This window comes from Dipodomys ordii, unplaced genomic scaffold, assembly GCF_000151885.1.
Source record: "Dipodomys ordii isolate 6190 unplaced genomic scaffold, Dord_2.0 Scaffold58, whole genome shotgun sequence".
Taxonomy (NCBI): domain Eukaryota; kingdom Metazoa; phylum Chordata; class Mammalia; order Rodentia; family Heteromyidae; genus Dipodomys; species Dipodomys ordii.
Window position 1 is genome coordinate 9548477 of NW_012267274.1, and position 27487 is coordinate 9575963.

General features: G+C 45.1%; 1 protein-coding gene across 1 annotated transcript in view; it reads right to left on the minus strand.

The window, feature by feature from the left end:
* The window catches only part of Grk5 (G protein-coupled receptor kinase 5), a 189233-nt gene extending 162244 nt beyond the window's left edge, over positions 1–26989 (minus strand). The window contains exon 1 of the mRNA XM_013021982.1: positions 26695–26989. Within this exon, the coding sequence (XP_012877436.1) occupies positions 26695–26746 (52 nt within the window). The 5' untranslated portion in view covers positions 26747–26989. The remainder of the gene's footprint in view (positions 1–26694) is intronic.
* Positions 26990–27487: the final 498 nt, after the last annotated feature.

Sequence of the window (27487 nt, forward strand, 5' to 3'; positions counted from 1 at the left end):
GCTGTCCCTCAGCTCTTCAGCTCAAGGCGAGCACTCTACCACTTGAGCTACAGCGCCACTTCCGGTTTTCTAGTGGTTTATTGGAGATAGGAGTCTCACGGTCTTTCCTGCCCGGGCTGGCTTTGAACCACAATTCTCAGATCTCAGCCTCCTGAGTAGCTAGGATTACAGGCGTGAGCCACTGGCACATGGCAGCTAATACTACTTTTACCATTCAGCTTGGTGAATTACTTTCTTGAAGGCAGCCCATCCACTTAGTCTGTTGGATACCTGGTTAATGGCTAGTGGTCTCTCCATCCAGAGATATGTTTCTTACTGCTAAGTATCCACACAGTAAAAAGTTTATTCTCAGACTTAGAGGAACTAAATTAATATCCATTGACATTAGATCTCAAGGGCAGTCATAGGCCTGTTAAAAGGGGAATGTGTTCTTTTGCATACAGAGTTTGCAAGGCAAATAAACTATGGAAGAAACTGGCCCGGAAACAAAGGCCAGTCAGGTGACAGAAATGAGTAAAGAGGACGTGGTGTAATGCAAGAGGGCACAGCAACGTCTATGGTGAAATTAAGAGCCTGGACCTTTGGCCCAGAAATGACAACCAATATTCAACTGTAAAGTTGTTGCTATAGCCCAAGCTGGTCTTGAACTTCCAATCCTGCCGCTTCAGCCTCCTAAACAGCTGGGATTACAGGCTGTAATGACCACACTTGTCTCTTTAATTGTAGAAAATATTACTATACAAGAATTCTCCCCTATTATTGCCAACACATGAAATCGTCTAAGAAAAGTCTTAAATCAGGAAGGTCAAGTGAAATTCGTTTGTATTCTCTCAGCATGTGCCTGCTGCCACCCAGACTACACTTCTAGGCACCAGCAACATCTAGTGCCAGAAACAACATCCGTGGTTGTGGCCTAGTGGGTGGGGACAGCATAGCATGAGGACAGGATATGGCTAACAGCAGGCCAGACCCTCACTCCTCACAGCCCAGTTCTTTGAGGGGCTATGGTCTCTTGGGAGCTTTCTGGAAGCAATCTTATTTTTCTTTTTTTTTTTTTTTTTGGTCGGTCGTAGGGCTTGAACTCTGGGCCTGGGCGCTGTCCCTCAGCTCTTCAGCTCAAGGCGAGCACTCTACCACTTGAGCTACAGCGCCACTTGCGGTTTTCTGGTAGTTTATTGGAGATAGGAGTCTCACGGTTTCTCCTGCCCGGGGTGGCTTTGAACCGCGATCCTCAGATCTCAGCCTCCTGAGTAGCTAGGATTACAGGCATGAGCCACCAGCGCCCGGCAGCAATCTTATTTTTCACGCAGGAATATATGGTTTACTTCACTCAAACTCACTTACAGAAATTCCCTATCAGCTTTGTTGAAAGATACAATGGACCTGGCTCTTTTTAGTATGTATGTATGTGTGTATAGATACATATATATGTATATGTATCTATATACATATACATATATATGTATCTATACACACATATATACATATATGTAAATATATACTAAATATATATATGCAAAATACAAATCCAGAGACACAACAAAACCAGTAACTGAAATATTAACAGGCTCACTAAACAAAGGTCCAAACCTTTGTTCCCAAACTCAAAACAGGGATGGGTCAGAGACACAGTGTAAAAGAAACGGGTGTTTAAGAGTCCTGTTCCAGCTGGGCACTGATGGCTGACTCCTATAATCCTGGTTACTCAGGAGGCTCAGATCTGAGGATGATGATTCAAAGTCAGCCCAGCCAGGAGAATCTGTGAGTCTCTTATCTCCAGTTAACAATCAGAAAGCCAGCAGTGGAGATGTAGCCCAGGGCACCAGCCTTTAGCAACAAAGCTCAAGCATAGTGCTCAGGCCCTGAGTGCAAGTCCAAGACTAGCACCAAAAAGAAAAAAAAAAAAATCCTATTGCTGTGTTTGGCTTAGACAACTGAGAAGTCACATGACATTGTCTCTCAAGTCCTTGATTTCCTTACCTGTTATATGAGGGTAATGGTGCTACACAGCTAAGACCTCTCTAAGGATAAAGAGACATTACATGTAGACAGTGTGTGCTATAGATGATGGGGTATTAACATCCCCTGTACAACAGAAAGGGGAACAGGAAACAGAAGTTCAGCAAAAACACTAGAAAAGTGCACAAAATACTCAGTACAGTATGCACACATCTCAAATAATCAATTAAAACTCAGAGCTTATACCAGTCACAGATGGCTCCTGTCTATAATCCTAGCTATTCAGAAGGCTAAAACCTGGAAAATTGAGGTTCAAAGCCAGCCTGGGCAAAACAATATACTAGATGTCATCTCCAATTAACTGGAAAAATGCTGAAGGTGCAGCTCAAGTTGGAGAGTGTCAGCTGTGAATGAGAGTAACAGGCATGGAGTTCAAACCCCAGTATCAGTACCAAAAAGAAAGAAAGAAATCAGAACTTAGCCAGTTGTCCATGGCTCACACATGTAATTTTAACTACTTAAGATTGTTGGGATCATGGTTCAAAAGGCCACCCTAGGCAGAAAAAAGTCTGTGAGACTCTTTCTCAACAAAAAGCCAGACTTGGGCTGGAAAGTGGCTCAGTGGTAAAGTCCTTGCCTTCCATGGATGGGGCTGGGAAGGTGGCTCAGTGGTAGAGCACTTGCCTTGCATGCATGAGGCCCTGGGTTCGATTCCTCAGCACCACATAAGCAGAAAAAGCCAGGAGTACCGCCTGAGCTGAAGAGCTGAGGGACAGTACCGAGGCCCAGAGTTCAGGCCCCACAACCAACAACAACAACAAAAGCCAGACTTTATGGTGTAGGCCTATTAACCTAACTACAAGGAAGCTTACCAGGTAGATCATTCCCAGGCATTCATCTGGGCAGGAAAAATAACAGACATAGCTCAAAGATAGGAGTGCCTACTTAGGAAATACGAAGCGCTGGAGATCTGCATTACCCAAGAGCTATTTTACCATGAGTCTTCCCTGAGTAAAAGCAGAATCTTTCCTGAGCAGGCCACTATGATGCCCAACCCAAACCTCCTCCTCAGATCACCAGGCCTACTGCTACTCTCTGGCTGAAGCTTAAACCAGCTCAAAGCAAGACCCAGAGCCTCTAGGTCTGCTGCCTGAATCTTCCTGGCTCCACTTCTTCCTGTCCTGGTGGAGAAGAGCCTTCTGCTGTTCTAAAAGGATGGTACAAATTGAGCGACAGCAGGGAAGGGGGCTGTTTGGGCTCTCAGATTAGGCCACTTCCTCTAGCCGACCAGAGTTTCACCCTGGCTGTGGGCCTCAGACCAGCTGGACCATTGTTACAAGATCTCATCAGTATTTAGCTACCCATCAGACCTTTAGGAGCATCCTATGAAGAAAGAGACCTGGCGTAGGGGAGAATTCAAGTATTCCTGGGTTCACTGTTAATTTTTAACAATTTATTACAAGCTGGGCATAGTGATACACACCTGTAATCCCAGAACTCCAGTGGCTGAAACAAGAGGATTGCTAGTTCAAGGTTAACCTAGACTACAAAGCAACCTTGTCTCAAAACAAAAACAAACACAAAATACCCCACAACTTACTGTTTATCTATGATACTTAAACACAATAAAAAGCAATAAACACACAGACCCTGTTCTCACAAAACTTAGAGGCTAGAGGTCCCCAAGCCTACCTCCAATCAAGCAGCAATTCTTATATATAACACACATCCAAAAAGAAAAAGGTCAGAAATTATCCAGGCAGATGTCCCTGCACCACCACATTAAAGTGATTCATGCTTTTTGTTCTTGAACCAATTCATGAGCTTCAGGGAGTTGAAGCAGCCCAAGTGTGTCTTGTAATGGGCCCTCAATTTAAAAAAAAAAATTGTCACACACTCCCACTCTACAGCATTTGTAACACATCCAGACAGCCCACAAACAGTAGTACATTTGGTTTCTTTCTTCACCAAGGAACCAATTTACATAGAGAATGGTGTGATTTTGTTTTTAAAACTCGATCTTTGGCTTTAACATTGTCCAATTCCTTACGTGTTTGTGAACCACAGAAAATGGCTTTCCAACAATAGAACGATCAAGGTGCCATAATTCTTCATCCTTCATGTTCCTGCTCCTGATCTAATATAAATTTGCACATGAAGAACATCATGATTGATGAAAGCCAGATTTAGAAATTACAGTTATCACCCATCCCAAGCTTCCAAATTAAACTCAAGGCACATTAGCATTTCAAATCCATCTGAAAAAGATAATCTTAAAATATATTTCTGCCTCCTACAGACAGTAAAATTTGGGCAAGATTCCTGAATGCCTCAGTTTCCTCATTTATAAAATGAGATTAACCAGTTGTACTTTCCTACTAAGTTTATGGCAGAGGGTAAATAAAATCAAATGTGTAAAACATGAACGACTTGTACTGGTATGTTTTTTTCCTCACCTACATGATATAGTATAATATGGTGATTAACAGAGTTAATGGTCTGGGTTCAAATCCAAGCTCTTCCATTCCTTTCTGTGACCTTGGAGAAAGTGAGAGTGTCTCTCTGAGACTCCATCTTCTTATCTGTAGAGCTGGGTAAAAATAGCAGCTACCCCAAAGGGAGGCTGTGAGGCCCCCACATATAAGCTGTGGATTCAGTTTATAGCTGTTCTCACTATGGTGAGACCAAAGCTCATGGGAGGTGCCAGCCAGCCCTGGAGAAGCTGGCTAAGGAATGAATTTATGGACATGTGCAGGCTTCCACGGGGATCAAACCAATGTGTGTGGACATTATCCACTTCCGGACTCACATACAGCTACTGTTCCTAACACCTTGGTTTCCCATTTCCATGGGGACAGGAATGTTTGTTTACCTGTTTCCTGATCTTTTTCTTCTTTGTCACAACTGGAGTCCCACAACAGCAGCCAGGCTGGAGACTGTATTGTCTGTTTGTGGCAAGCATCAAATGCACCTGGACCATGCAAAGCCTGGGACAAAAGCTCACATTTATCTCCAGGGACCTTTTCCTCTTACCCATGTCCTGTCCAGCCTCAGATTTGTCTCAAGGGACTTCTTCCTCTTACCAATGTCCTGTCTTTTGGGGCCTGCAGTTTCTGGCCCTTTCAGGTAAGTCTCCCCACTGTATAGCTCTTCCTCCTGAGCAAATCAGGACATCAGTTTGCCCAAGGAGCACACTTGGCTCCCAGGATGGCTGGAGACCAAAATCAATCAAACAGCACAAAGAGCAATCTCGATTTCTCAGTTACTCTCAGTCACTCTCAGTCACTGTCTCTGTTATCTAATTCCCACCCTCTCCCATACCCTTTGGCCTTTTATTCTCCCACAAGCTGTGGCAATGACTTTGGGTGGCTCGGGAACTTCCCTTCCTTCAATGTGGCAGCCTCAGCAGCAGAATGGCAGCCTTCTCTGACCCAAGAATCACATCCCCATCCCTGACCCCATCCCTGGAGTCAGACAATATAGGCTCTGAGTGGCCAGGGGTGGTTCATCTATTCACTGAGGCAGCCAATGAGAAGTCATCCCCACCTAACCTTGAGGATTCAGTATGAGGGAAAACAGTTCTCCAAGAGAAACAGAGGTTGCTCACACCAGATGGAAGTATCTGTTGGGCAGAGAAAAACAGTATCATGCCCCCCCAACTCCCCTCCTAGTTTCTTCTGCTATGCCCACGTCTCTGGCCTGTAGGAGCCTTGTATCCTCTGAGGTTCCATGCTGGCCAATCTGCCACTCACAGTGGCCTGAACCAAGCTTGCCTTTCCCCAGAGCCAGACACATCTCTGCACTGTCCTGCAATCCTGCAGAGGGTTCTTCCACCCATCTCCATCTCCCAAAGGTGCAAATGCTATAGATTCAGCCTCCCCAAGGGGCGCGTACCTATCCCCACACCTTCCTTTTTGCAGGACTCTGGGGCTCTGTATACTTCTCAGAATGTTCTGCTCTTGACTGTCAGAGCCTGTTATCTTCAAGCACAGCCAGTATCCGCAGCTCTGCTCAGATGAACTCCCCACTTCTCAGCCTAGCATTTGAAGATCTCTCCATAGACCATCTTCAGCTCCAGCCTGCCTTCTCCCTGTTACTCTATACTATATACTCCAGACCTCAAGGTGCCCCCACCCGTTATGGTGATAACTGGGCTCTGTCCTCCTGTACTGCCAAGATACAGGGTCTCCATCTAAGGCTACCCTGTAACCTCAAACAGGGGGAACTCATCCCCACAGTGCAGGCTGGAGAGTTAAGTCCAAGCTGCAACACTAACTTGCTGAGACCTTGAACAAGTGCTTCAGCCTCTCTAGTGAAACTCCTTTGTGCAAAAGACAAGGATCTCTAATATACTGGACTATAGTGAAAGACATGCTTCTCCCTCCCAGCACCTGGCTCCATGGACAGCACTTCACATATTAGCTACCTATCTTCAAGACCCAGCCCAATGCCATTTCTCTGACCATCAAGACTGCCTTTGTTCTTAAAGTGCACCTGGTAATGGTCTTGATCAAACAGACTTGGTCTATGTCATCTTTGCACTCCAGAAGAGTTTAGCTCCTCCTAGTACTCTAGGAGGCCCTGGATCTTATCAGTGCAGTAGGTTTGGATGGTTGTCCCCAAAAGCAGCCCTGCTCATTGTGAGTTCACTAGATAGTGCTGACAGGAGCCCAGCCTTCCCAGGCCTGTCCCTAGTTACTCTAGATGATGTGTCTAGCAGCCTCCCAGCTGGTCAAGCAAGAATAGTGCCCTACCAGTGTGCTAAATCCCCACAACTAGATCCCTGTAATTCCTAATGAGTTATGTATAAGTCCACCCTTTGAATATGATTCTCTCTCTCTCCTCCTTTTCTTCCTCATCCTCCCCTAGCCTTCCAAATTCTGAGAATACAGGTGCATGCCAGCACACCCAGCTTTGTTTCTAACTTATCTACATTATACACCCCAGCTACTGAACAACATCCTGAATTTCATTTGTACAGTGACTTTTCCATAAGATAAAGTCTTAGAAGTGGAGTTTCAAGGTCAAGGACTACAGTTTTATACTTTTCAATGTTTACATTGCTAAGCTGTCCTTGAGAAAGATTCATCCATTTTCACCCCTCTCAACAATCAACATGTATGGTTTGAAACAACAACAACAAAAAAAAGTTAAGCAGGGCGCCAGTGGCTCACACCTGTAATCCTAGCTACTCAGGAGACTGAGATCTAAGGATCTCAGTTCAAAGCTGTCCCGGGCAGGAACGTCCATAAGACTCTTATCTCCAATAAACCACCAGAAAACCGTAAGTGGCACTGTGGCTCAAGTGGTAGAGTGCTCGCCTTGAGCTGAAGAGCGCAGGGACAGCGCCCAAGCCCAGAGTTCAAGCCCCACGACTGACCAAAAAAAAAAAAAAAAAGTTATTACTTTTTTTTAAAGACAAGGTCTCCCTAATTAGCTGGCCTTGAGCTCATAATCTTCACACCCCAACCTCCCAAACTGAAATTGTAAATGCATCCATACCAGCCCCTAGCTTACCCACGCGTCCTTAATGGGACATTATCAATGTCTGAGACATTTGGGAAGGAAGGAGTTGGCAATATTAAGTAATTTGTGATTACTAGTGAGATTAAGCCACTGTTCATGTGTATTCAACCCACCTGTACTGTCAGTCTGACCACTGCCTCACCAGCCTGAGACTTAAGAAAGAAAATTCATAGCATATTGGTCTCAGGCAAGTTAGCCAGCTTGGTGTAAATCACCAATCTCTTCTACCTGGGGGTTCAACTGTAGAAATCTGGAAAGAACAGCAGTGTTGTGGATCATAATATGGGATCTGGGCAGATAAGGCAGGTGTCTAGGCCTAGTAGTGCAGGCAACTGAGCGACTGATAGCCAGGATCTGCCAGGGACCTGCTGGAGTCCTAGTTGAGCCTGTTCAAGTCTCTGCTTCTTTCCTTCTGGGTGGCAACAGCGTACCCCAACATCGTCCTTCCTACTTGAAAAGCAGGTGATGCTTCTCAGCCTCTAACTCCTTGGAAATGTCTCATGTCTATCCTGAGATGCATCCATCAGTCATGTCAGGATGTGAGATTCTCACGTTTTCTCAACAGTCTTTACTTAATTGTTTTCTTTGGCCAGATGGAGAACCATGCATTTTTAAACTTTTTCAGGAAAGACAATACAATGCAGAACAATCTATTTTTTTAATTTCATTTTCCTTTGTTTAATCCACCAAAGAAAATACTAACATCATATATTTCCCTTTCTTTAGTTGCAGGCAGCAGTTAAATTAGAAGCAGCAGGTTTTTGTTCTGTTTGTTTGTACTATGAATGTAATCCCTCCTGACTCTTAACTCTTTTCTCTGGGGGTAATTTTCATTCTAATGTGTACTGTCTGCTCTTCAAACTAACATCCCATTCTATTAGGAAGTACCCACAGTTAAATTACTATCAGTAGAAAATGCACCAGCAAATTCTCAAGATTGGGAAGATGAAAAGGACCTCAGAGATCACCTGAGCCAACTTACATATTTACACACTTTGGGTCAGAGAGGTCGATACACCTAAGGTCACACAGTAGGTTGGTGACACAGTTTCCCTTTTGGGTTGGTTCTGATGTCCATCCCTCCAAGGAGCATCACAGGTGTCCTCTGATACTGGAGGCTCCCTCAGCAAAAATCAATGCATTCATCCCAGATATAAAAACAGAACTTCATGGGTGATATTGTGCAACATTCTTGGCCTTCACTGGCTGACACTTGGGACACCTTCAGCACCCGGTGAAGCCCCGGTCCCAGCCCTCAGGGGGAGGCAAGGAGTCTACCTAATATGTATTTTTCTTTAATGCAGTGATTTGAATGGAATGAGCAGAGGAGAGATAGATACCAGCTGTGGGAGGCTGCAGAGTGAAGTCCTGTGCACAGAGCCAGGCTGGAGTTGAGGCTCAGACAATCACAGAGGAGATGCAGAAGAGCAAGAACTTGTTGGGTTCTGTGGATTCATTATACCTGGCACATACACAGGAACTCTCCGGGAGTTCCTCAAACACAGATTCCAGGCTTTGCCCAGGACCTTCTGATGGAGTGTGTCATGAACAGGGCCTGTGTTCTGGGTCCTACTGTGTTCCCCTCTCCTCAGATTCCAAAGGCACCACCAAAGCCTTAGAATGTGACCTTATTTGGAAATAGACTTGTGTGCCAGTCAGTCCTGGGGCTTGAACTCAGGGCCCGGGTACGGTCCCTGAGCTCTTTTGCTCAAGGATAGTGTTCTGCCACTTGAGCCACAGCCCCACTTCTGGGTTGGTGGTGGTTAATTGATGATAAGAGTCTCATAAGCCAGCCCTGCCTGGCTTCAAACTGTGACCCTTAGATCTCAGCCTCTTGAGTAGCTAGGATTACAATTGTGAGCCACCAGTGCCTGGCTTGAAAATAGGGTTTTTACAGAAGGTGTCAAGTTCAAATGAGGCCTTAGGGCAGGCCCTGCTCCAGTATGTCTGGTATCCTTATAAAGAAGAAAAATCAGTTGAGTGTGGTGGCTCACACTTGTAATTCCAGCTATTTGAGAGGTGGAAATCAGAAAGAGCATGACTTGAGGCCAGCCTGGACAAATAGTGAGACTCCCATCTCAACCAACACATATGATGTGGTGACTCATGCCTGTCATCCCAGCTATAAGGGAGACAGTAGGTAAAAGATAACAGTCTAAGTCTAGCCCCAGGAAAAAACACAAGAACCTATCTGGAGAATAACTAAAAGCCAAAAGGGCTAGTGGCATGGCTCAAGCAGCAGAACACCTGACTAGCAAGCATGAAGAATGAGTTCAATCCTTAGTACCCACAAACAAAGGGAAGGAATGCCCCAGGCATGGTGATGTACACCTGTAATCCCAGCACTCTGAAAGTAGAGACAGGAAGATCAAGAGTTTCAGGATAGCCTGGGCCACATACTGAGACCATGTCATAATAAAACTACAACAGGGTGGCAGGTAGAGAATCATGATGAGAAACAGACAGAGGCAGAAGATGGTATGAAGAGATACAAGGAGAAAATGGTTATTTACAAGGAGAGAGGCCTGGAACTGATCCTTCTAGCATCTTCCAGGGGAGGAGGACCCTGCTTCCACTTTGATTTTAGACATCTGGTCTCCAGAGGTGTGAGAAAACAAATTTTTTTTTCAGTTATGGGGCTTGAACTCTGGGTCTGGGCGCTCAAGGCAAGTGCTCTACCACTTGAGCCACACTGCCACTTCCAGTTTTCTAGTGGTTTATTGGATAAGAGGCTCACGAAGTCTCCTGCCTGGGCTGGCTTTGAACCTCAGATCTCAGCCTCCTGAGTAGGTAGGATTACAGGTGTGAGCCACCAGCACTGGCAAGACAACAAATTTCTAAGCCATTCAGTTTATGGAGTAGTATACAACAGCCACAGGACACCAGATCAGCCTGGGGTTCAAAGATCCAGGCATGGGTACTGTCCAACTTTGGAGGCTCTGTTAAGCCCTCGCACTGAAACTATGTGGGTTTCCTTTAGACCTAGGTCCATCCTCCCGGGCAGGTAGGTTCTGGCTGTGGGTGGGACAATCCATCCTGCAGACAAAGGTGACATGAAACTCGGAGCCACGTCCAGTAAGAACAGCCTTTTCCCCTGTAGACCCTGATGCTTCTAGGCAGCCGTGAGTGCCAAAATGTGAGATCACACACCTACAAATGTTTCAAGGGAGAAAACACCCCTCTGCCCTCCAATAGGCTAGGTGCTGACCCTGAGCTTTTGTGCTCAAGGCTAGCCCTCTGCCACTTTGAGCCACAGCTCCACTTCTAGCTTTCTTGTAGTTCACTGGAGGTTTAAAAGTCTTTCCTGCTCTGGCTGGCTTCAAACTGCGACCCTCAAATTTCAGCCTCCTGAGTAGTTAGGATGATAGCCACAGACCACCAGCATCAGCCCTAGGTCTGTTTTTATTTATACTTTTATTCTCCAGGTAGGAATCGTGCAGGCCTCACCTGAGTAAATCACATGCAAACTCTCAACCAAATCAGTTACCAGTGATGGAACAAAACCCCACACAGGAGAGAATACTGTACAGGAACTGAAAAGGAAAGAAAAAAAAAAACAGGGGAAATATCATGAGTAGAGCCAAAGCCGCAGTACCTGGGGGAAATTGGGAGAATTGGAAGGGGCTCGTGGTCCTCAGAACACTTTCTGACCTAAGGTCTGATCCATTACACAATGGTGCCCGTGCAGTGGAGAGCTGTGAACAGCACACCTAAAACCAAGAGCCCTGAGATATGAGAACTGAGCAACTGGTTAGCACCAGAAGGGAAGTGAGTCCTTGCTTTAGTTCTCTGAGCCTGATTTTCTTATCAAATTGGCATAAAAGCAACAAGTACAACTCCCAGGTCATCCCACAGGGTGATGATCAAATGATCCACGCATGTGAGATTCCAGGCTATCCTGGGTGGAACCCTATCTCAAAGAAAAAGTTGTCCCTCCTTCACAAAGCTATAAGCTTGTCTGAGCCTGTATGTCCAGCCTGATTTACATGTGCAAAAAGAGTCCCTGACAAGCAAAATCTATGATAAACTCAACCTTAACTTTTCTCCATCCCAAGCTGTGAATCGCCTAGGAAAGATGAGTGATAATTCAGAAGAGAAGGATGCTAAATTCCAAAGGTCTCAAAAACGTCACATCACAAGTGTCATGCTCCTTTCTCATAAGAAAATGTCCTTTGGCCATCTCTAGGGTCACTAGGGCTGACCCTAATTCTATTTTGGAAATTATTAGCATTCTTCCCAAAGAGGAGGAGGATGCTATGAGGCAGACACTCCCACAGGAGAAAAAAATTAAGTCTGTACGTGCAGAAGGATTATACAAGGGGTTGCTATTCCTATGCTGCTTGTAATATAGTTCAACAGTAGAAAGTCTAAGTGCCCCCCAAACAGGGGCTTGGTTAAATACAAAACTCATCAAAGACATTAACCTCGTTAGAACCATTTAATACCTAAGGGTTAGAAAATACCCAACATAGCTGGGCACCAGTGGCTCACATCTGTAAGCCTAGCTACTCAGGAGACTGAAATCTGAGGATCATGGTTCAAAGCCAGCCCAGGCAGGAAAGTCTGTGTGACTCTTATCTTCAGTTAACCACCAGAAAACCAGAAGTGGCACTGTGGCTCAGGTAGTAGAGCACTTGCCTTTAGCTGAAGAGCTGAGGGACAGTGCCCAGGCCCAGAGTTCAAGCTCCACAACCAACAAAGAAAAGGAGAAAAGAAAAAGAAAAGAAAATGTCCAGCATGCCCCTGATACATACTTAACTTCTAAAGTCTCTCCCAATATTTCCTACCACCCACACATTTCATAGGACACTAAAAACAGAAGGTTCTGCCACAGAGTTGCCTGAAAATGGCTCAAAACAACATAAATAAGAGACTCCACTTACATTAAATGATATCTCTAAACAGGCCTGGTGGCTCCAGTCTACAATCACAGCTACTTGGATGGCAGAGATGGGGAGGATTGTAGATGGAGGCCAGTTTGAGCCACATGTTCTCAACTGCCCATCTCAACCAATAAAAACTGGGCATGGTGGGGCACATATGTCAGTCTAGCTTACATGGGCAGTATAAACAGGACAATCATAGTCCAGGCCAGCGAGGGCAAAAACATAACACTCTTCAAAAAATAACTAACATAAAAAGGGCTAGAGGTAGATTAAGCACTCTGAACTTTCTCAGTAGACAAGGCTTATACCCCATTCCATAAAAGGCAGGGAGAATGAGATCTAAGTTCGCTTGTGCATACACAAAAGCTGGGAAAGGCCACATAAATGCAGACAGTGATCATCATCTCAGTAGCGGGACCGGTAGCAGGTGTGTATGGAAGAGGGATTTTTTTTTTTCTTTTTACTTTCTTCTTGATGCTCTTTCCCTAGTTTGAATGTTCTTCAGAGCAAGTGTTATATGTGCACATTTTTTTTTGCAATCTAAAAAATTAGACAGAATTCCTCCTATTTACTGTGAGTCACAGCTGCATGCTTGATTCATTTGTTAAGGTCTTATATATATTAGCATTGATGCTCCAAATAGCTGATTAGATTTCTGAGGAACGCAGCTGTGTGGGAACAGAAAGAATCAGACGTGGAGACAGCCAGGTGCTCCAGGTAATTTACCTCTCTAGCCTAGATTCTTCATCAGTAAGAATGGAGAAGAAGGGCTGGGAAGTTGGCTCAGTGGTAGAGCGCTTGCCTTGCATGCCTGAGGCTCTGGGTTCGATTCCTCAGCACCACATAAGAAAAAAGCTGGAGCCGGGCGCTGGTGGCTCATGCCTGTAATCCTAGCTACTCAGGAGGCTGAGATCTGAGGATCGAGGTTCAAAGCCAGCCCGGGCAGGAGAGACTGTGAGACTCCTATCTCCAATAAAACCACTAGAAAACCGGAAGTGGCGCTGTAGCTCAAGTGGTAGAGTGCTAGCTTTGAGCTGAAGAGCTGAGGGACAGCGCCCAGGCCCAGAGTTCAAGCCCCACGACCGACAAAAAAAAAAAAAAGAATGGAGAAGAAATCACAGGATTGGGATGAGGAAATAAAATGATAGCCTCAAGGGCTTGATCATTTTTAAATTGTGTTTTAGAAAGAAGATGCCCGTTGCCTTCTACTTCCTTCTCCCAGAGCCCAACAGGGTGCCAAGTACACAGTAAGTACCAACTAAATACTAGGTAACAGCCCAAAAGGGTTATTTCCCACTAGAATTTTTCTCCCATTGAAAATTCTACTCTTACACACAAGGCAGGTTTTTAGAGCACGTGGGCCCAGCCAAGGTAACAGTAATTCCACAGTTCAGAGTCACTTCTCAACACTTACCCAGGAAGAACTTGACTTTTCATAGGCCTCTCACCTCCTCTGCACCATCAGAGTAATTTCTGAAATGTTTTCAGGCTCCCAAAAATCATAGCAAGAATACCAGACACCATGATAGAAAACAATCAGCCATCCAGTGGTTTACAGAGAGGTAAACGAAGAAGTGTACCTGAAGACGGACCTTCACCTTGATAAGCCATTCAAAGAAAATGAGCCTTCTCTTCCTTAATTTGTATTTTGCTATTAAGAATTAAGAATTAAGCTTCAATTTTGAAAGTCCTCTCTAGTTGGGTAGTACTGATGGGAAGACATCTGAGGCAAATGTATAGGCCTAGTGCATTCCATCCCAAGTGGTGGTTAGTGGTTTGGGAAATGAGTATGTGGCAGAATAACCAGTGGTTACTAATTATTATATATCACAGGGTTTGGCATCACCCTGAAAGCTCCAACAGGTTCGCCTTTTCCTCTTCAGAGAGATTACAGAATTGAATGTTTAGAAATTTCTCCTCCAAGTTAACATACGCTTTCCTTGTTTTGATTGGACCCAGCCGCTCTGCCTGTGAGCAGAAAGGCAATTTTTCTTTAATGATTGCACCCTTCAGATACCAGGTCATCAGCCATTCCCAGGTCTAGAAGGATCATTGCCTGGTTTCTTATTTTCTTTCCACTTTCTCAGACTCATTCTACTAATGATAAGCAAAGCGTGCAAAGCCCTCACCCTCAGCTACCTTCAATTTGGCCAGAAAAGGATGAGTGTTTTCAGCACAAAGCATTTCCTCCAACAAGCTGAGCCTCAAAATTGGAGAGAAGCGTTTGCCCCGAACATTTGGTCTAATGCAAATATTTATTTCTGCCAAAACGACAACAAACCACTTCCAACTGAGGGGGGAGGGGAAACTTGCCAAACGTTTTTCACAGTTAAGAAAAACATTTGGAAAACATTTTTTCCTATTGGCCCTCCACCCTTAGTTAATCTTTCTTAGCCATGTTGGAGCATTTCCTAATTTGCCAGCTACAGTGACATCAAGGTCTTTTAAACTTTAAGTATCTTGCTTTCTCTGCTCTCCCTCTCTCCTTCCCGTAACATAGACATAATATTAGCCATTCATTCTAGAAATATTCATGAACATCCATGATGTTCCAGGCGCATCCTCCCATGACACCCATCCTCATCTGTAAGTGTGGGCTCATTTATTCCCACAGCAACTCCAGCCTGGGAAAATGAAGATGTTGGAGCATCCTTTGGCATTCAAGTCAACAGCCAAATTCTTTGTCCTGGCTCCATCCCTGTCTCTTCTAGAGTTTGATTGTTTCTCATGGGATATTGTCTGCACATCGCACCCTGCTTGTCCTGGGCACATTAAAGATGACACGAAGAGAAGGCAGAGGGCTGGGATTGTGGCTTAGTGGTAGTGTGCTTGCCTAGCATGCATGAAGTCCTGGGTTCGATTCCTCAGAAACACATAAACAGAAAAAACCAGAAGTGGTGCTGTGGCTCAAGTGGTAGAGTACTAGCCTTGAGCAAAAAAGAAGCTCAGGAACAGTGCCCAGGCCATGAGTTCAAATCCTAGGACTCGTGAGAGAGAAAGACAGAGAGAGGGGGGGGGGAGAGAGAGCGAGAGAGCACGTTCTGCATTAGTTACTAAAAGCTACTCTTCCTGGGCCACTTACTGACCCTTCTCAGCTTGCTTCCATTCCAGAATTTCTGCCAAAGACTCAGCAAGATGTAATTCCATTTTCAAATGAGGTTTCACAAGACTTTTTATCAACTATGCAGGCCAATGACACTAGCTGGACTCCCTCCATCCTGTAGTTGGGTAACTCTATCCCCCCCCCATTTCCTTCCTGGGATGGGTAAGTTCAGAGCTACATCTCCCCTGCAGCAGCAGATCAAAGGCATGACTTCCTGTCCCCTTATTCTCGGTAAGTGACATCATGTTGCCTCCCGGCCAGGAGCCGATGTCCAACAGCAGACCCTCAAGTACAGCCATGGTTCTTAGATTCCATCACTTCCCAAAGTAAAAATTGCTAAATTGATGCAACACACACACACACACACACACACCTATATTGACATGGTTTGTAAATGAAAACACTCACTGAAAACTGGAAAAGGATTAACCCTGAAAGAGATTTTTCTGGGGGAAAAATAAAAGGCCACTCCATGGGCCCACTTTCATAAGGGACCAAGATGTCCTGAATTTCGACCTAGACTGCCACTTTTGTGTTAAGAAACTGTAGAGAACTAGATACACACACCTCAAGTCCCACCATCAGCAGACATGCCTGAACGCAAGGATAAATGGAGTAGAAAGGGAGCACAGAGCGTGCAAGGCTTGCACAGGAAAAGCCAACACAGCTGGAAAAGATCCATCTACTCCCTAGCTCTTGCTCTGCCAAGGAAATGTTATGCCACTCCCAATAATGGGGCTTCCTGTCACCATCTTTACAACCCCCCCACCATTTGCCTTTGTCCACTAACCCTATGGGGAGGAAGAATTCTACAAGACTAATTTTGCTCATTTGATGAATCTGTGGGTGAGGCACAGGTGGAGGGAGAGAATTCATTCAGGTAATGGGGATCCTAAAAGCTGGTGTATGTACATGCATGTAAGGACATGTACACAGCATACCCATATCCCACCTACCCCTCAACCACACAATCACCTGATGATGCATCAGTATTGCTGAACAGAATCACCTACAGAAAAAGTTCACCTATCTGTCACTATTCAACTACTCTCAAATGGGCACTTCTCTGAAATCAGAGTCTGAGAGGGAAGTTGCAAGCCCTGTTTACCTCTTTTATCTGATAGAGACAAACTTTCTCTGTTACTTTGTGAGTGTTCACATTTTAAAATCACTGGGGGCGGGGGAGATAGGAAAGGATGGGAAGGGGAAACAAAGGAGGCAACAATTTTTTATAAGAAATGTACTCATTATCTTGCCCATGTAATTGTAACTCCTCTATATGGTATTTTCACAATTAAAAAAAAAAAAACACTCCACCCTGAGAAGTATGTCTGGTGTTAGTTTCCGCTACTACAAAGGAGAAGAAAGGCTTGTTTTGGAATGTGGAGACAGTGTAGACATTGGGAGGCTGATCTACCTGTGACTACTCCCCCAAAATCCACAGCTCAAAGGACTCTGGACACGTGCTTCCTCTTGGTTTCCCTATCCACTAAGTCAAGGGTCATCTTCCTTCTGGAAATGAAGAAAGACTGGGCTCCATCAAGGCTGTGGCCTCTACTACTTCCCAACTCAGGAATGTTCTCATGGTTTATCTCAGCTTCTTTTGCTTTCTGCACAGGTCCTGGAAGATATCCTTTGAGATTCATTTCATTGTTGCCTTTAAAAAAAAAAAAAAGATTGGTCCTCTATAGATTACAAATTCCTGGAGACCCAGCTGGCCCTGTTACAAGTATCCTAACTGCCTTCTGTCAGAAGGATATCATCAGCTGGCTCTGGAACTACTTCAAATAGCCAAGTAGTGTTCCTATCTAGACAATGAAGAACAAATACCTAACTATTACATTGTTTCAAATGCTATCTTCCCTTCACAAGTATGCCTTAACTCAGTAACTGTTAAAATGTTTCAAATCTTGTGGGAAACAGTATGTGTTAAGGAGAGTCCATTTTGAAGTAATTAGTCTGTCTTTGACATCTTCAAATACATCTTTTCTCATTTCAGCTCAGTCCTGTCCAGAATAAGTGGAAACACTTCTAATTGTTTAGCTTATTTTTACTCTCAGGTCAGACTGCTTTTATGAAGTTTGTCGAAGTTTCTTTTTCTTCTTTCTGTGGATCTGCAATTCTTTCCTGACTTAATTTTTTTTTCCTTAATAAAATGACTATTTGAGGACACTCTCACATGAGGAGTTTCAAGAAAGAATACAGGTTCTGTATGTGTCTGGTCCATGCACTTAATCCGAATCAGGAAAGTCAGTTGCTTAATTTAGGCAAGTTTCCCAATAAGCTATGTAAATAGGGGGGCATGGTGGTTCCTCACCACCATCACCAACATCCACGCTCATCCCAGAACCAAACAGTCAGTGCCTCAAGCTGGATAGCCTGTCTCTCCAGGCCTCTCCTCCACTCCGGCTCTGAGGGTCTTTCTTCCTCCCACCCATTTTTGTTTCATATTTCTTTCTTCCTCTCTCCCTTTCTCTGCCCTATTCTGTCACTTGATCTCTTGGCTTTCTTTCACACTCCCTTCATCTTTCATGTCAGAAGTCATAAGGTATCACACCCATTTATTGTGTAGAACTCTGTTGAATTGCTCTGATGGAATGCACTTTGTGCTATGACAGGAATGTTCTAGGCTCTACTGTCCAGTAAGTGGCCACTAGCCTCATGTGGCTAGTGAACACTGAAATAAATGTGCCTAGCATGCATAAAAACTAATTTTATAAATAATAAATAATAATAAATAATTTTTAAAAACTAATTTAAATATAAATAGTGATGTATAGCCAGTAGTTACCATGTTAGACAGAGCCCATTAAGAGAACTAAATAACAAAATGACATTTCAGGTCATTCCCAGGGACAGGCCATGTTAGAGGACACCACAACCCAATCCCCACAAAAAGTCAACAAGGAAGGCAGTCCCCACCTTTCTTCTCCGGAACTGCAGCCCATCAACGGCCCAGACTTTGCTCTGGAAAGACAGCCAAGCCTGGGGGATTCAGTCCTCCAGGAGCCTGTCCTTCCTCAACCAAAGACTCCTCCCGTCCTTGTTCTTAGTGCTTTCCATCTGTAGGAAGTGACATTCATAAAAACACCACCACTTCATAGAAAATGAGCACCTGTCTTCCTGATTCAGACATAAACCTCAAATAGAAACTATTAATTATCCCTAAATCACATACTGGTCTCCCAGCCCACAGTCCAAAGTCCAGGCACTTCAGAGTCTACAGTTTTCAGGATTCATACTGTGGTCCACCTAGCCACGAGTTCCCACCCCAGTCTATGCACCTCTAAGTTTCACAGCAGGGTTTCCAGCTATGAGATTCACACTGGATATGGGTGTTACACCATAGTCCATTAACTAAGGAATTCGTGCCATGATCCACCAGCTAAAGGGTTTGTACCTTGATCTACCTATCTCACACTACAGTCAGTCTTAGCTCTTTGGGGAGGTGGAGAAGGAAGAATCCAGTTCTGCTGGTATCTAGTTTTGTCAGTTAAAAACAAAAACAAAACAAACCTTAAGCCCAGGCACTGGTGGCTCACACCTGTAATCCTAACTACTCAAGAGTATGAGATCAAGGGCTGGGAAGGTGGCTCAGTGGTAGAGCGCTTGTCTTGCATGCATGAGGCCCTGGGTTCGATTCCTCAGCACCACAAAAGCAAAAAGAAAAAAGCGCTGTGGCTCTAGTGGTAGAGCGCTAGCCTTGAGCTGAAGAGCTGAGGGACAGCGCCCAGGCCCAGAGTTCAGGCCCCACACACAACCAGACCAAAAAAAGGAGTATGAGATCTGGGGATCATGGATCAAAACCAGCCTGAGCAGAAAAGTCTGTGAGACTCTTATCTCTAACTCCCAAAAAGGCTAGAAGTAGAGCTGTGGCTCTACTTTGAGCACAAAAATTCAGGGACAGAGCCTAGGTCCTGAGTTCAAGCCCCCAGGACCAATACCAAAAAAGCAAAAACAAAAACTATAAGAAAGACTCATGTAGGGCACTTACCTACCTATCACTCACAAGGCCTTGTATTTGATCCCTCCACCACAAAAAGCAAAAACACAGCCTCAAAAGATAATAGTGTATACCATTCCCTCTCTTAAACCATGCTCATGCATTTATCCAAGGCCAACATCACCTCTGCCCAGGGCCTTTCAATAACCAAATGGTGACTGGATGCACAAATGAATTTACCCTTGGAAGAGTTTCAGAAGACAAATGAATCATTTTCTCAAAAGACAAATGGGTGTGGGGGCAGAGGCCAGTCAGGAAGTAACTGCTTTCTTTTTAAAAAGTAGCATGATTTATACAAAATGGAATGCTTCCCCAGTGTCTGATTGGCAGTAAAAGGAACAACATTGTCTTTGCCCTCCAAAAATAAATTTTGTGAATATTTAAGATAGTCTTAAAACTTTTTGCTTACATATAACAGGATATGTTTTGAAATATAAATCACCCCTATAGTTTAAGTCTATATAATACACTTTAATTATTTAAAGTCACATCTTAGGACCTCGTGTCTCTAATCTAAGTTGATGTGAGAAGCAAGGGGGGGAGGCTGAAGGTGCTAGGATTGAAGACATTCCTAAGGATCTTCTCAACACTTGTTTTCTCAGGTTTCACTTCTGACTGGCAAGACCTATGGCAACAATACTTTTTTGTAACTTCAATTACTAATTTAGATATTATTATGTTTTACGTGGAGACACAAATCTATTGGTCACACATATTAGCTTTAAATATCACCTGCAGATCCGGATGTTTTGTAAGAACATAGGAAGTCCTCAGGCTTGGGTCAAAAAGCCCTTAGTAGGGGCTGGGAAGGTGGCTCAGTGGTAGAGCGCTTGCCTTGCATGCATGAGGCCCTGGGTTCAATTCCTCAGCACCACATAAGAAAAAAGAAAAAAGCCAGAAGTGGCGCTGTGGCTCAGGTGGTAGAGCGCTAGCCTTGAGCTGAAGAGCTGAGGACAGCACCCAGGCCCAGAGTTCAGGCCCCATGACTGGACCCCCCCCCAAAAAAAAGCCCTTAGTAAAGGTGAACTTGGTCAAATAGTGAGCCTGTGCCTAAAATTCACTTGAGCTTTCTTGCAACCTTTAGCCCAGATCCAAAGCTATTATTTTGCAAGCCACTACAAGAGTTATGGCTTCTGAAGACATAATTTAAACAAGGATTAGTTTGGGCACTGGAAGAATCATGTTCTTTAGAGTTCAGGATCTGACAAGAAGCAGCTAAGCTACTGAAAGATGAGAGTCTTGTGGGCATTTATCTGATGATTATAAAAACAGGCAGTGAGATTAACTACTATCATCATTTGAAAACTTTCAGTAAGAAAGCCTTCTGAAATACAGCTCTTGGTTTGGTTTCTCTACCCCCATGCTGTCAGTACTGAAAAGGAAACTACACAAAATAAAAGGCAGTTTCTTTTAACAGCCTTGTATTTAATAGGCCACACACTATCTGCCTCAGCCAGGCTGAAAGCTACTCTTTGGTACCCTAAGGTTAGAAGCTCTGGGCAGAATAAGTCAGCTTCCCCAAAGCTGTTGGGGGGGGGGGGTTGTGCTGCAAGCTTTCAGACATGGCAAATTTCTTTGTTTGTTTGTTTTTTCGGTCAGTTGTGAGGCTTGAACTCTGGGCTTGGGCATCATCCCTGCACTCTTCAGCTCAAGGCAAGTGTTCTACCACTTGAACCACAGCACTACTTCTGGTTATCTAGTGGTTTATTGGAGAAAAGAGTCTCATGGACTTTTCTGCCTGGGCTGGCTTTGAACCATAATCCTCAAATCTCAGCCTCCTGAATAGCTAGGATTACAGGCGTGAGCCACCAGTGCCTGGCTCAGACATGGCAAATTTCTAACAATAGAGCCACATTTCAGTCTCAGCATCATGAACTAGGCTAGGTTTGAGGGAGAGAGGTGGAATGAGCTCTGGCTTCGAACCTGCTGTGGAATGCCAGGTCCAGCCAAAGCAAAGCCTGCCCTTCCTAGGGCCGCTGCCAGCTCATTTCCTCCTGCAATCCTTCCCAGCCTCCCCCCAGCCCCAGCTTCACCTCCTCCCAGGTCCCATATCTTGATCATCAGGAAGACAAGTTGCAGTGTTATCTGACAAAATGGTTCTTGCACATTCTGGTTTTCAACAACTGTGACAAATGGCAAAGTCATTAATGTTCCTGACTTCTTAGTTCCTGTACTTTGTGATTGCTAGCCTCAAACTCAGGAAAATATGCTTAAATACTCCCTCTGACGTCTTTATTGATCAGATACAGCTACTCCTGGCCTGGGAAGAATGGAAAGGTTGGCAACTTGAAAAAAATTTTCTCACCAGTGTTCTCCCAGTAGTGAGACCACAGATCCTGACTGAGAAAAGTTGAAAACTTTTACTTCAACAAAGCAAAAAAAGGAACTCACAAACGGCCAGGAACCAGTGGCTCACTCTGTAATCCTAGCTACTAAGGAGGCTGAGATCTGAGGATCACAGTTCAAAGCCAGCCTGGGTAGGAAAGTGTGAGACTCTTATCTCCAATTAACCACCAGAAAACTGGAAGTGGTGCTGTGGCTCAAGTGGAAGAGGGCTAACTTTGAAATGAAGAGCTCAGGGACAGCGCCTAGGCCCAGAGTTCAAGCCCCATGACCAACCAAACGAAAACAGAAAAGAAACTCACAAACAGCACTCTGCAAACACTCTGTCTCACTACCATTATTTCAACACTAGGTTGCCTGCCAATTTTCTGAGATTCTGAAATGTAAATAGATAGAAGAGTTAGTCTGGGTCTCCTTTTCATTAAATGCTTAATCACTTACCTCATTTCCAAAAATTGGCGTGAATTCAGTCTCAACTTCATTGTTTCCTCAATCATTTTTAGGAGTGTAATCTGAAGTCTTTAAGTGATCAAATTGTTGCTTACTCATGAGATTAGGACAAGTAAAGATTCCAAAATACACTGCAGGGAGCTGAGAATTTTGAACTTAAGTCACTATCTTTCCAATCACCCCCTGTCCTTAGCTTGAACTCAAGAGTCCTGGCATTATCCCTAAGCTTTTGCAGAACAAGGCTAGTGCTCTACCACTTGAGCCACAGCTCCACTTTCAGCCTTTTGATGATTAATTGGAGATAAGAGTCTTTCCTACCTGGGCTGGCTTAGAACAACAATCCTCAGATCTCAGCTTCCAGACCAGCGAAGATTACAGATTTGAGCCAGTGGTGCCGGCTTTAAATCACTATCTTTAATTTAAAGAGAATTGTCACAAAGTGCAACTTACCTACTATATTTTCTAATTATTTTTAATAAACCATTTCTATTTCATTTCTACATTAATGTTTTCCAGTTTATACATTTGTTTTGTTGTTTGTTTGGGGGTGTGGTTTTGGGGTTTTTGTTGTTGTTTTTTTTGTCAATCGTGGGGCTTGAACTCTGGGCTTGGGAGCTGTCCCTCTGCTCTTCAGCTTACAGTGAGCGCTCTTCAGCTTAAGGCAAGTACTCTACCCCTTGAGCCACAGCGCCACTTTGGTCTTCTGGTAGTTAATTGGAGATAAGAGTCTCACAGATTTTCCTGCCAGACCTGGCTTTGAACTGTGATCCTCAGATCTCAGCCTCCTTAGTAGCTAGGATTACAGGGGTAAGCTACCGGCACCCAGCTTGGTTTTGTTTTTGGCCAGTATTGTTACTTGAATTCAGGGCCTCATGCTCTCACTTGGCTTTTTCACTCAAAGCTGGTGCTCTCCTATTTGCGCCTCAGCTCTATTTCTAGCTTTTTGGTGGTTAATTGGAAATAAGAGTCTCACAGACTTTCCTGAACAGTCTAGCTTTGAACCTCTATCCTCAGATCTCAGCTTCCTCAGTAGCTAGGATTATAAGTGTGAGCCACCAGTGCCCAGCATACATACTTTAATATGGTAAGAATTTGCATGTATGATAAATATACAAGCCATTTGCTTTTAAGAATGTGTAATAATATCAAATGATAGTTCCCCAAGTTCGCCACTAACATAGATAACTACAAATTATAGCATTCACAAAGTGGGTCTGTCTTTCTTCAATGTCTGTCTATTGTTTGGGACATAAGTGACTTTTATTTGAAAGCCACATTTAAACTTGTTTACAATAGGACTAGGGGCATAGCTCAAGTGGTAGAGCCCTTGTCCAGCAAGTGTGAGGCCCTGAGGTCAATCCCCAATACCACAAAAGAAATAGTAGTTTACAAGTATTTTATTAACTAAATCAAATTTCACATTCACCAATTATATTTCTCATCTGTAACCATTCACAGTAATCTTTTAAATAGTGTTTTAAACATTTTAGACAATTTAGTTTTTTTTAATTTATTATAAAGTTAGCTATGTCACTAGTTAAAGCTTATTTTCTTTTTTCTTGGTCTCGGGGATTAAACCTTTGTGCATGATAGGCATGGCTCAATCTCTTTAGGCTTTCATTTCATAGTTAATCTAGAAAATAGTTAAATTTAACCGAATGATTTCAAGACAATAAGTGTAAAGAAAAAATAACGGAAATAAAAATAAAATTTTATTTGAAAGTTTTCCACAGTAATTAGGCTATCTGGGCTCAGATCTTTATTAATTTTTTGGGGGGGGGTCTGGTCATGGGGCCTGAACTCTGGGCCTGGGCACTGTCCCTCAGCTCTTCACCTCAAGGCTAGCGCTCTACCACTTGAGCCACAGTGCCACTTCCAGCTTTTTTCTTTTTGCTTATGTGGTGCTGAGGAATCGAACCCAGGGCCTCATGAAAGCAAGGCAAGCACTCTACCACTGAGCCACCTTCCCAGCCTGGGTTCAGATCTTTAATAAAGGTTCAGTCTTTGTTAAGTAGGACTTAAAATTGTGGATTTTCTCTAGACATGAGAGAAAATGGGGGAAATGAAAATTTAAGAAGATAACTTCTGCATAAATGATTTATTCTCATCCTTGTACCAATCTCTCCATATTTCCTTACAGGTCAAGTCCTCTCTATTCTGCAGTCATCCTTAAGAGCTGTTTCTCACCACCAGATGACTACCAAACTCTCACAGAAAATGGAAAGCCTTTAAAAGGAAAAAGCACAAAAGACACATTCTTGAGCACTTCTATGTCCCTGTAATTCTGCCTTAATTCCATATACTTCCAATCTGGAGTTCTCCTCCCTAGGGCTCTGAAAAAAACCCATTTGCTAACCTGACAAGCAAAAACACCAGCTAGTCAATTCAGCAAAAAGCACTGGGGAGAACAATGGAGGAGAGGGGATAATTGATACCACTTTGCCCAGTCTAAGTGAAACATTTTAAAAGAAGCAACCAAATACTGAGAGAAGAGAAGAAGAAGAAAAATCCCTCTAGGCAGACAAATATCTAGCACAACAAATCTGGGAAGCAGATTCCCTAGACACGGGAGGAACCAGTGAAATTCGCAGGCCTCCAACACCATCATGCCCAGAGATTTCCCAACAAGTAATTTCAGAATGGAGGGACAACTTTCCCAGCCCCCAGGCCCTGAGCTGTACAACCACTTCCCACCACTAGGTGGCTTGCTTTGAAGGCTACAGACCAGGTCTTCCTCCAGGATTGCACTGCTCAGCCCACAGGAGAGCCCACCGGCTCCACCTTGATCCAGTTCACTAAAAATGTCAGGTTAAGGGAAAACAAAGAAAGAAACAAAACACCCCACAGGCTTTAGGAACTCAAGTCACCAAGTTACAGTCCAAATCTGTTCGTGACAAATCAAAGGGTGGGGGGGTAAACTTCCCTATCAAACTCTGTCCAGTGTTTTCAAAGCATAGACTCTCTTCTGGGTTTTCAAAACAAACATACTGGGTAGTTGCTTTACAGTGACAAGTGACAAAAGTGCATCATGAACACTAGGTTGAGCTGCTGAAACTCAGCCCATGGTGGTTGTGCATCACTGGCTGCACAGTGTGTACCAAGCCGCAAGGTGAAGGAATGGGCTGGATAAACATGAATCGTTTTATTGCTGGCCAGAAATTCTTCCCTCATTCATCAAAGTGGGTGAATGAAAATATTAAGAAGTAGTTATGGCATTTTCATGGGCTGCTTACCAAGGATCCTTCTAAAGTCAACTTTAGTCTGCCTTCCACCTTAGGCATCAAACAAAGCCTCCTCCCGGGAAAGGGAGCTCCCCTCCCCACCCCCCCTTTTTTTAAGTTAAAAAAAAAGCTGTGTACAAGAATCCAAATCTTGGCAAAAGAGATGTTACATACATTCCAGGTATTCCTAAATATATGTATTTATACACACACAACACAATCCTTTTAGGAAACATCTAAGTTTCTGGGTCACTTTTTTTTTAATTGCAAGAAACAGTCAAAATAAGTGTTTATAGGAAAGACTTAGAATCTTGCTCACTCCATTTGGACGACACTTCCTGCCAGCCAAATGCAGGAATTCTGAGGGTTTGCATCCCAAACTCATCTAAGTGCCAACATACTTACCTTGCTTAACCGAGCCAAACCCAAACAGTTCAGTTTATCTGCCTCCAATCCGACTTGGGGCCGGAGGGGGGGAGGGGGGGAGTCCCGCAGGGGAGCAAAACAAGCAGCTCTGAAACGATTATTTCCTAGGTGATGTGTACAGCCATCCTTCATTATTCTGTAAACAGGCTAATTCCTCAACATCTTACTTTGCCTTTAAAAAGGCTTCCTTCCACACGACGGGATTTCCCTAAGAAACATTCCCAGAGGATGGTTTCCAGCAATAGTCTCTATCAACTCAGCCTGCACAAGCAAAGACTTGGCTTCTGCTAATTCCATCACCCACCACACACACACACACACACACACACACACACACACACACACACACCGTCCCCGAAAGAACACACACCGATTTGCATTCACAGGACCATTCTGGCGCCGACTCCGAAAGCTATTTTATTTGCACGCTTGCCCCTCTCTCCCTGAAAGAATGCTCTCCCAACTAACCCTCCAACGGCGGCGGCGATCGCCCGCTCCGCAGGGTTAAGAGCTGGAAAACTGGGGGGTTATTTTAACATCTTAATCTCGGCAACCTTCTTCACCTTCTCCCTCCGCCCCCCCCCCAAGTCTTAATTCTCCGAGTACAAGGGCAACCCCCCCCCTCAAACATTTACAGACAGCCCTCGGAGCTGTCCTGCTCGCCACCAACTCACTGCGGGCATCCTTGCACACGCACAGCCCCAACCGCCCCGCGCCCGACACCCGCACCCCGGCCCGCGGCGAATGCGCCAGGCGCGCACCCGCCCAGCCGCTTACCTTCCCGGGCTTTCAGCAAGACCGTGTTGGCCACGATGTTTTCCAGCTCCATTGACAGCCGGCGGTCAGCGAGGGGGCCGGTCGGCGGGGCTGTCAGCGCCCGGGGCGCTGCCGCTGCTCGGGCTGCCGCCGCTCGGGCCGCCGCCGCTGCTGCCGGAGCCGGGAGCCAGCCGCCCGCCGGGCTACCGCATTATTCCTGCCGGAGCCCTCGGAGTTTCCCCCTCTGCACCGAGGAGCCGCCGCCGTCGCTTCTTCCTCCCTCTGTGTCCCCCCTCCCCCCTCCCTCAACACTCTCCCCCCCACCCCCCACCCTCCGCGTGTCTCTGTCACTCCATTCTCCTCCCCTCCGGCTCCCTCGGATGCTTTAATGCCTCGGATGCTTCAGCCTCCCCTCCGTCCCTCCCGGGGGTGTGGTACTCCAGGCTCCGGCCGCCGCACCGCGCAGGCTCCGGGCTGGACGCGCCTCCCGACTCGCGCTCGTGGCGCGGAGCCTGCTGGGATTTGTAGTTCACGATCGCACGGGGCGGGGCCGACGCCGCCAGGCTGGGAAGCCTAAGAACCACCCCGGACCGTCCCGAGAGTCCCGTTTGCTCGGGCCCACCATTGGGCGAGTGGGAGACTGGGATCACGAGACGTGGGCGACCCTCGACCACCCTTCCCGCTCCCCCAGGAGCCTGGGAAGCGGAGTCCACAGGGCCACGGCAGCGGAGTGCTGGGGTGAGAGAACTTGCCCGCCCCGCCGGCCGCAACTCGCTTCCTGGGGGCCAAGCCGGGCCACGGGCGGGAGCCTCGG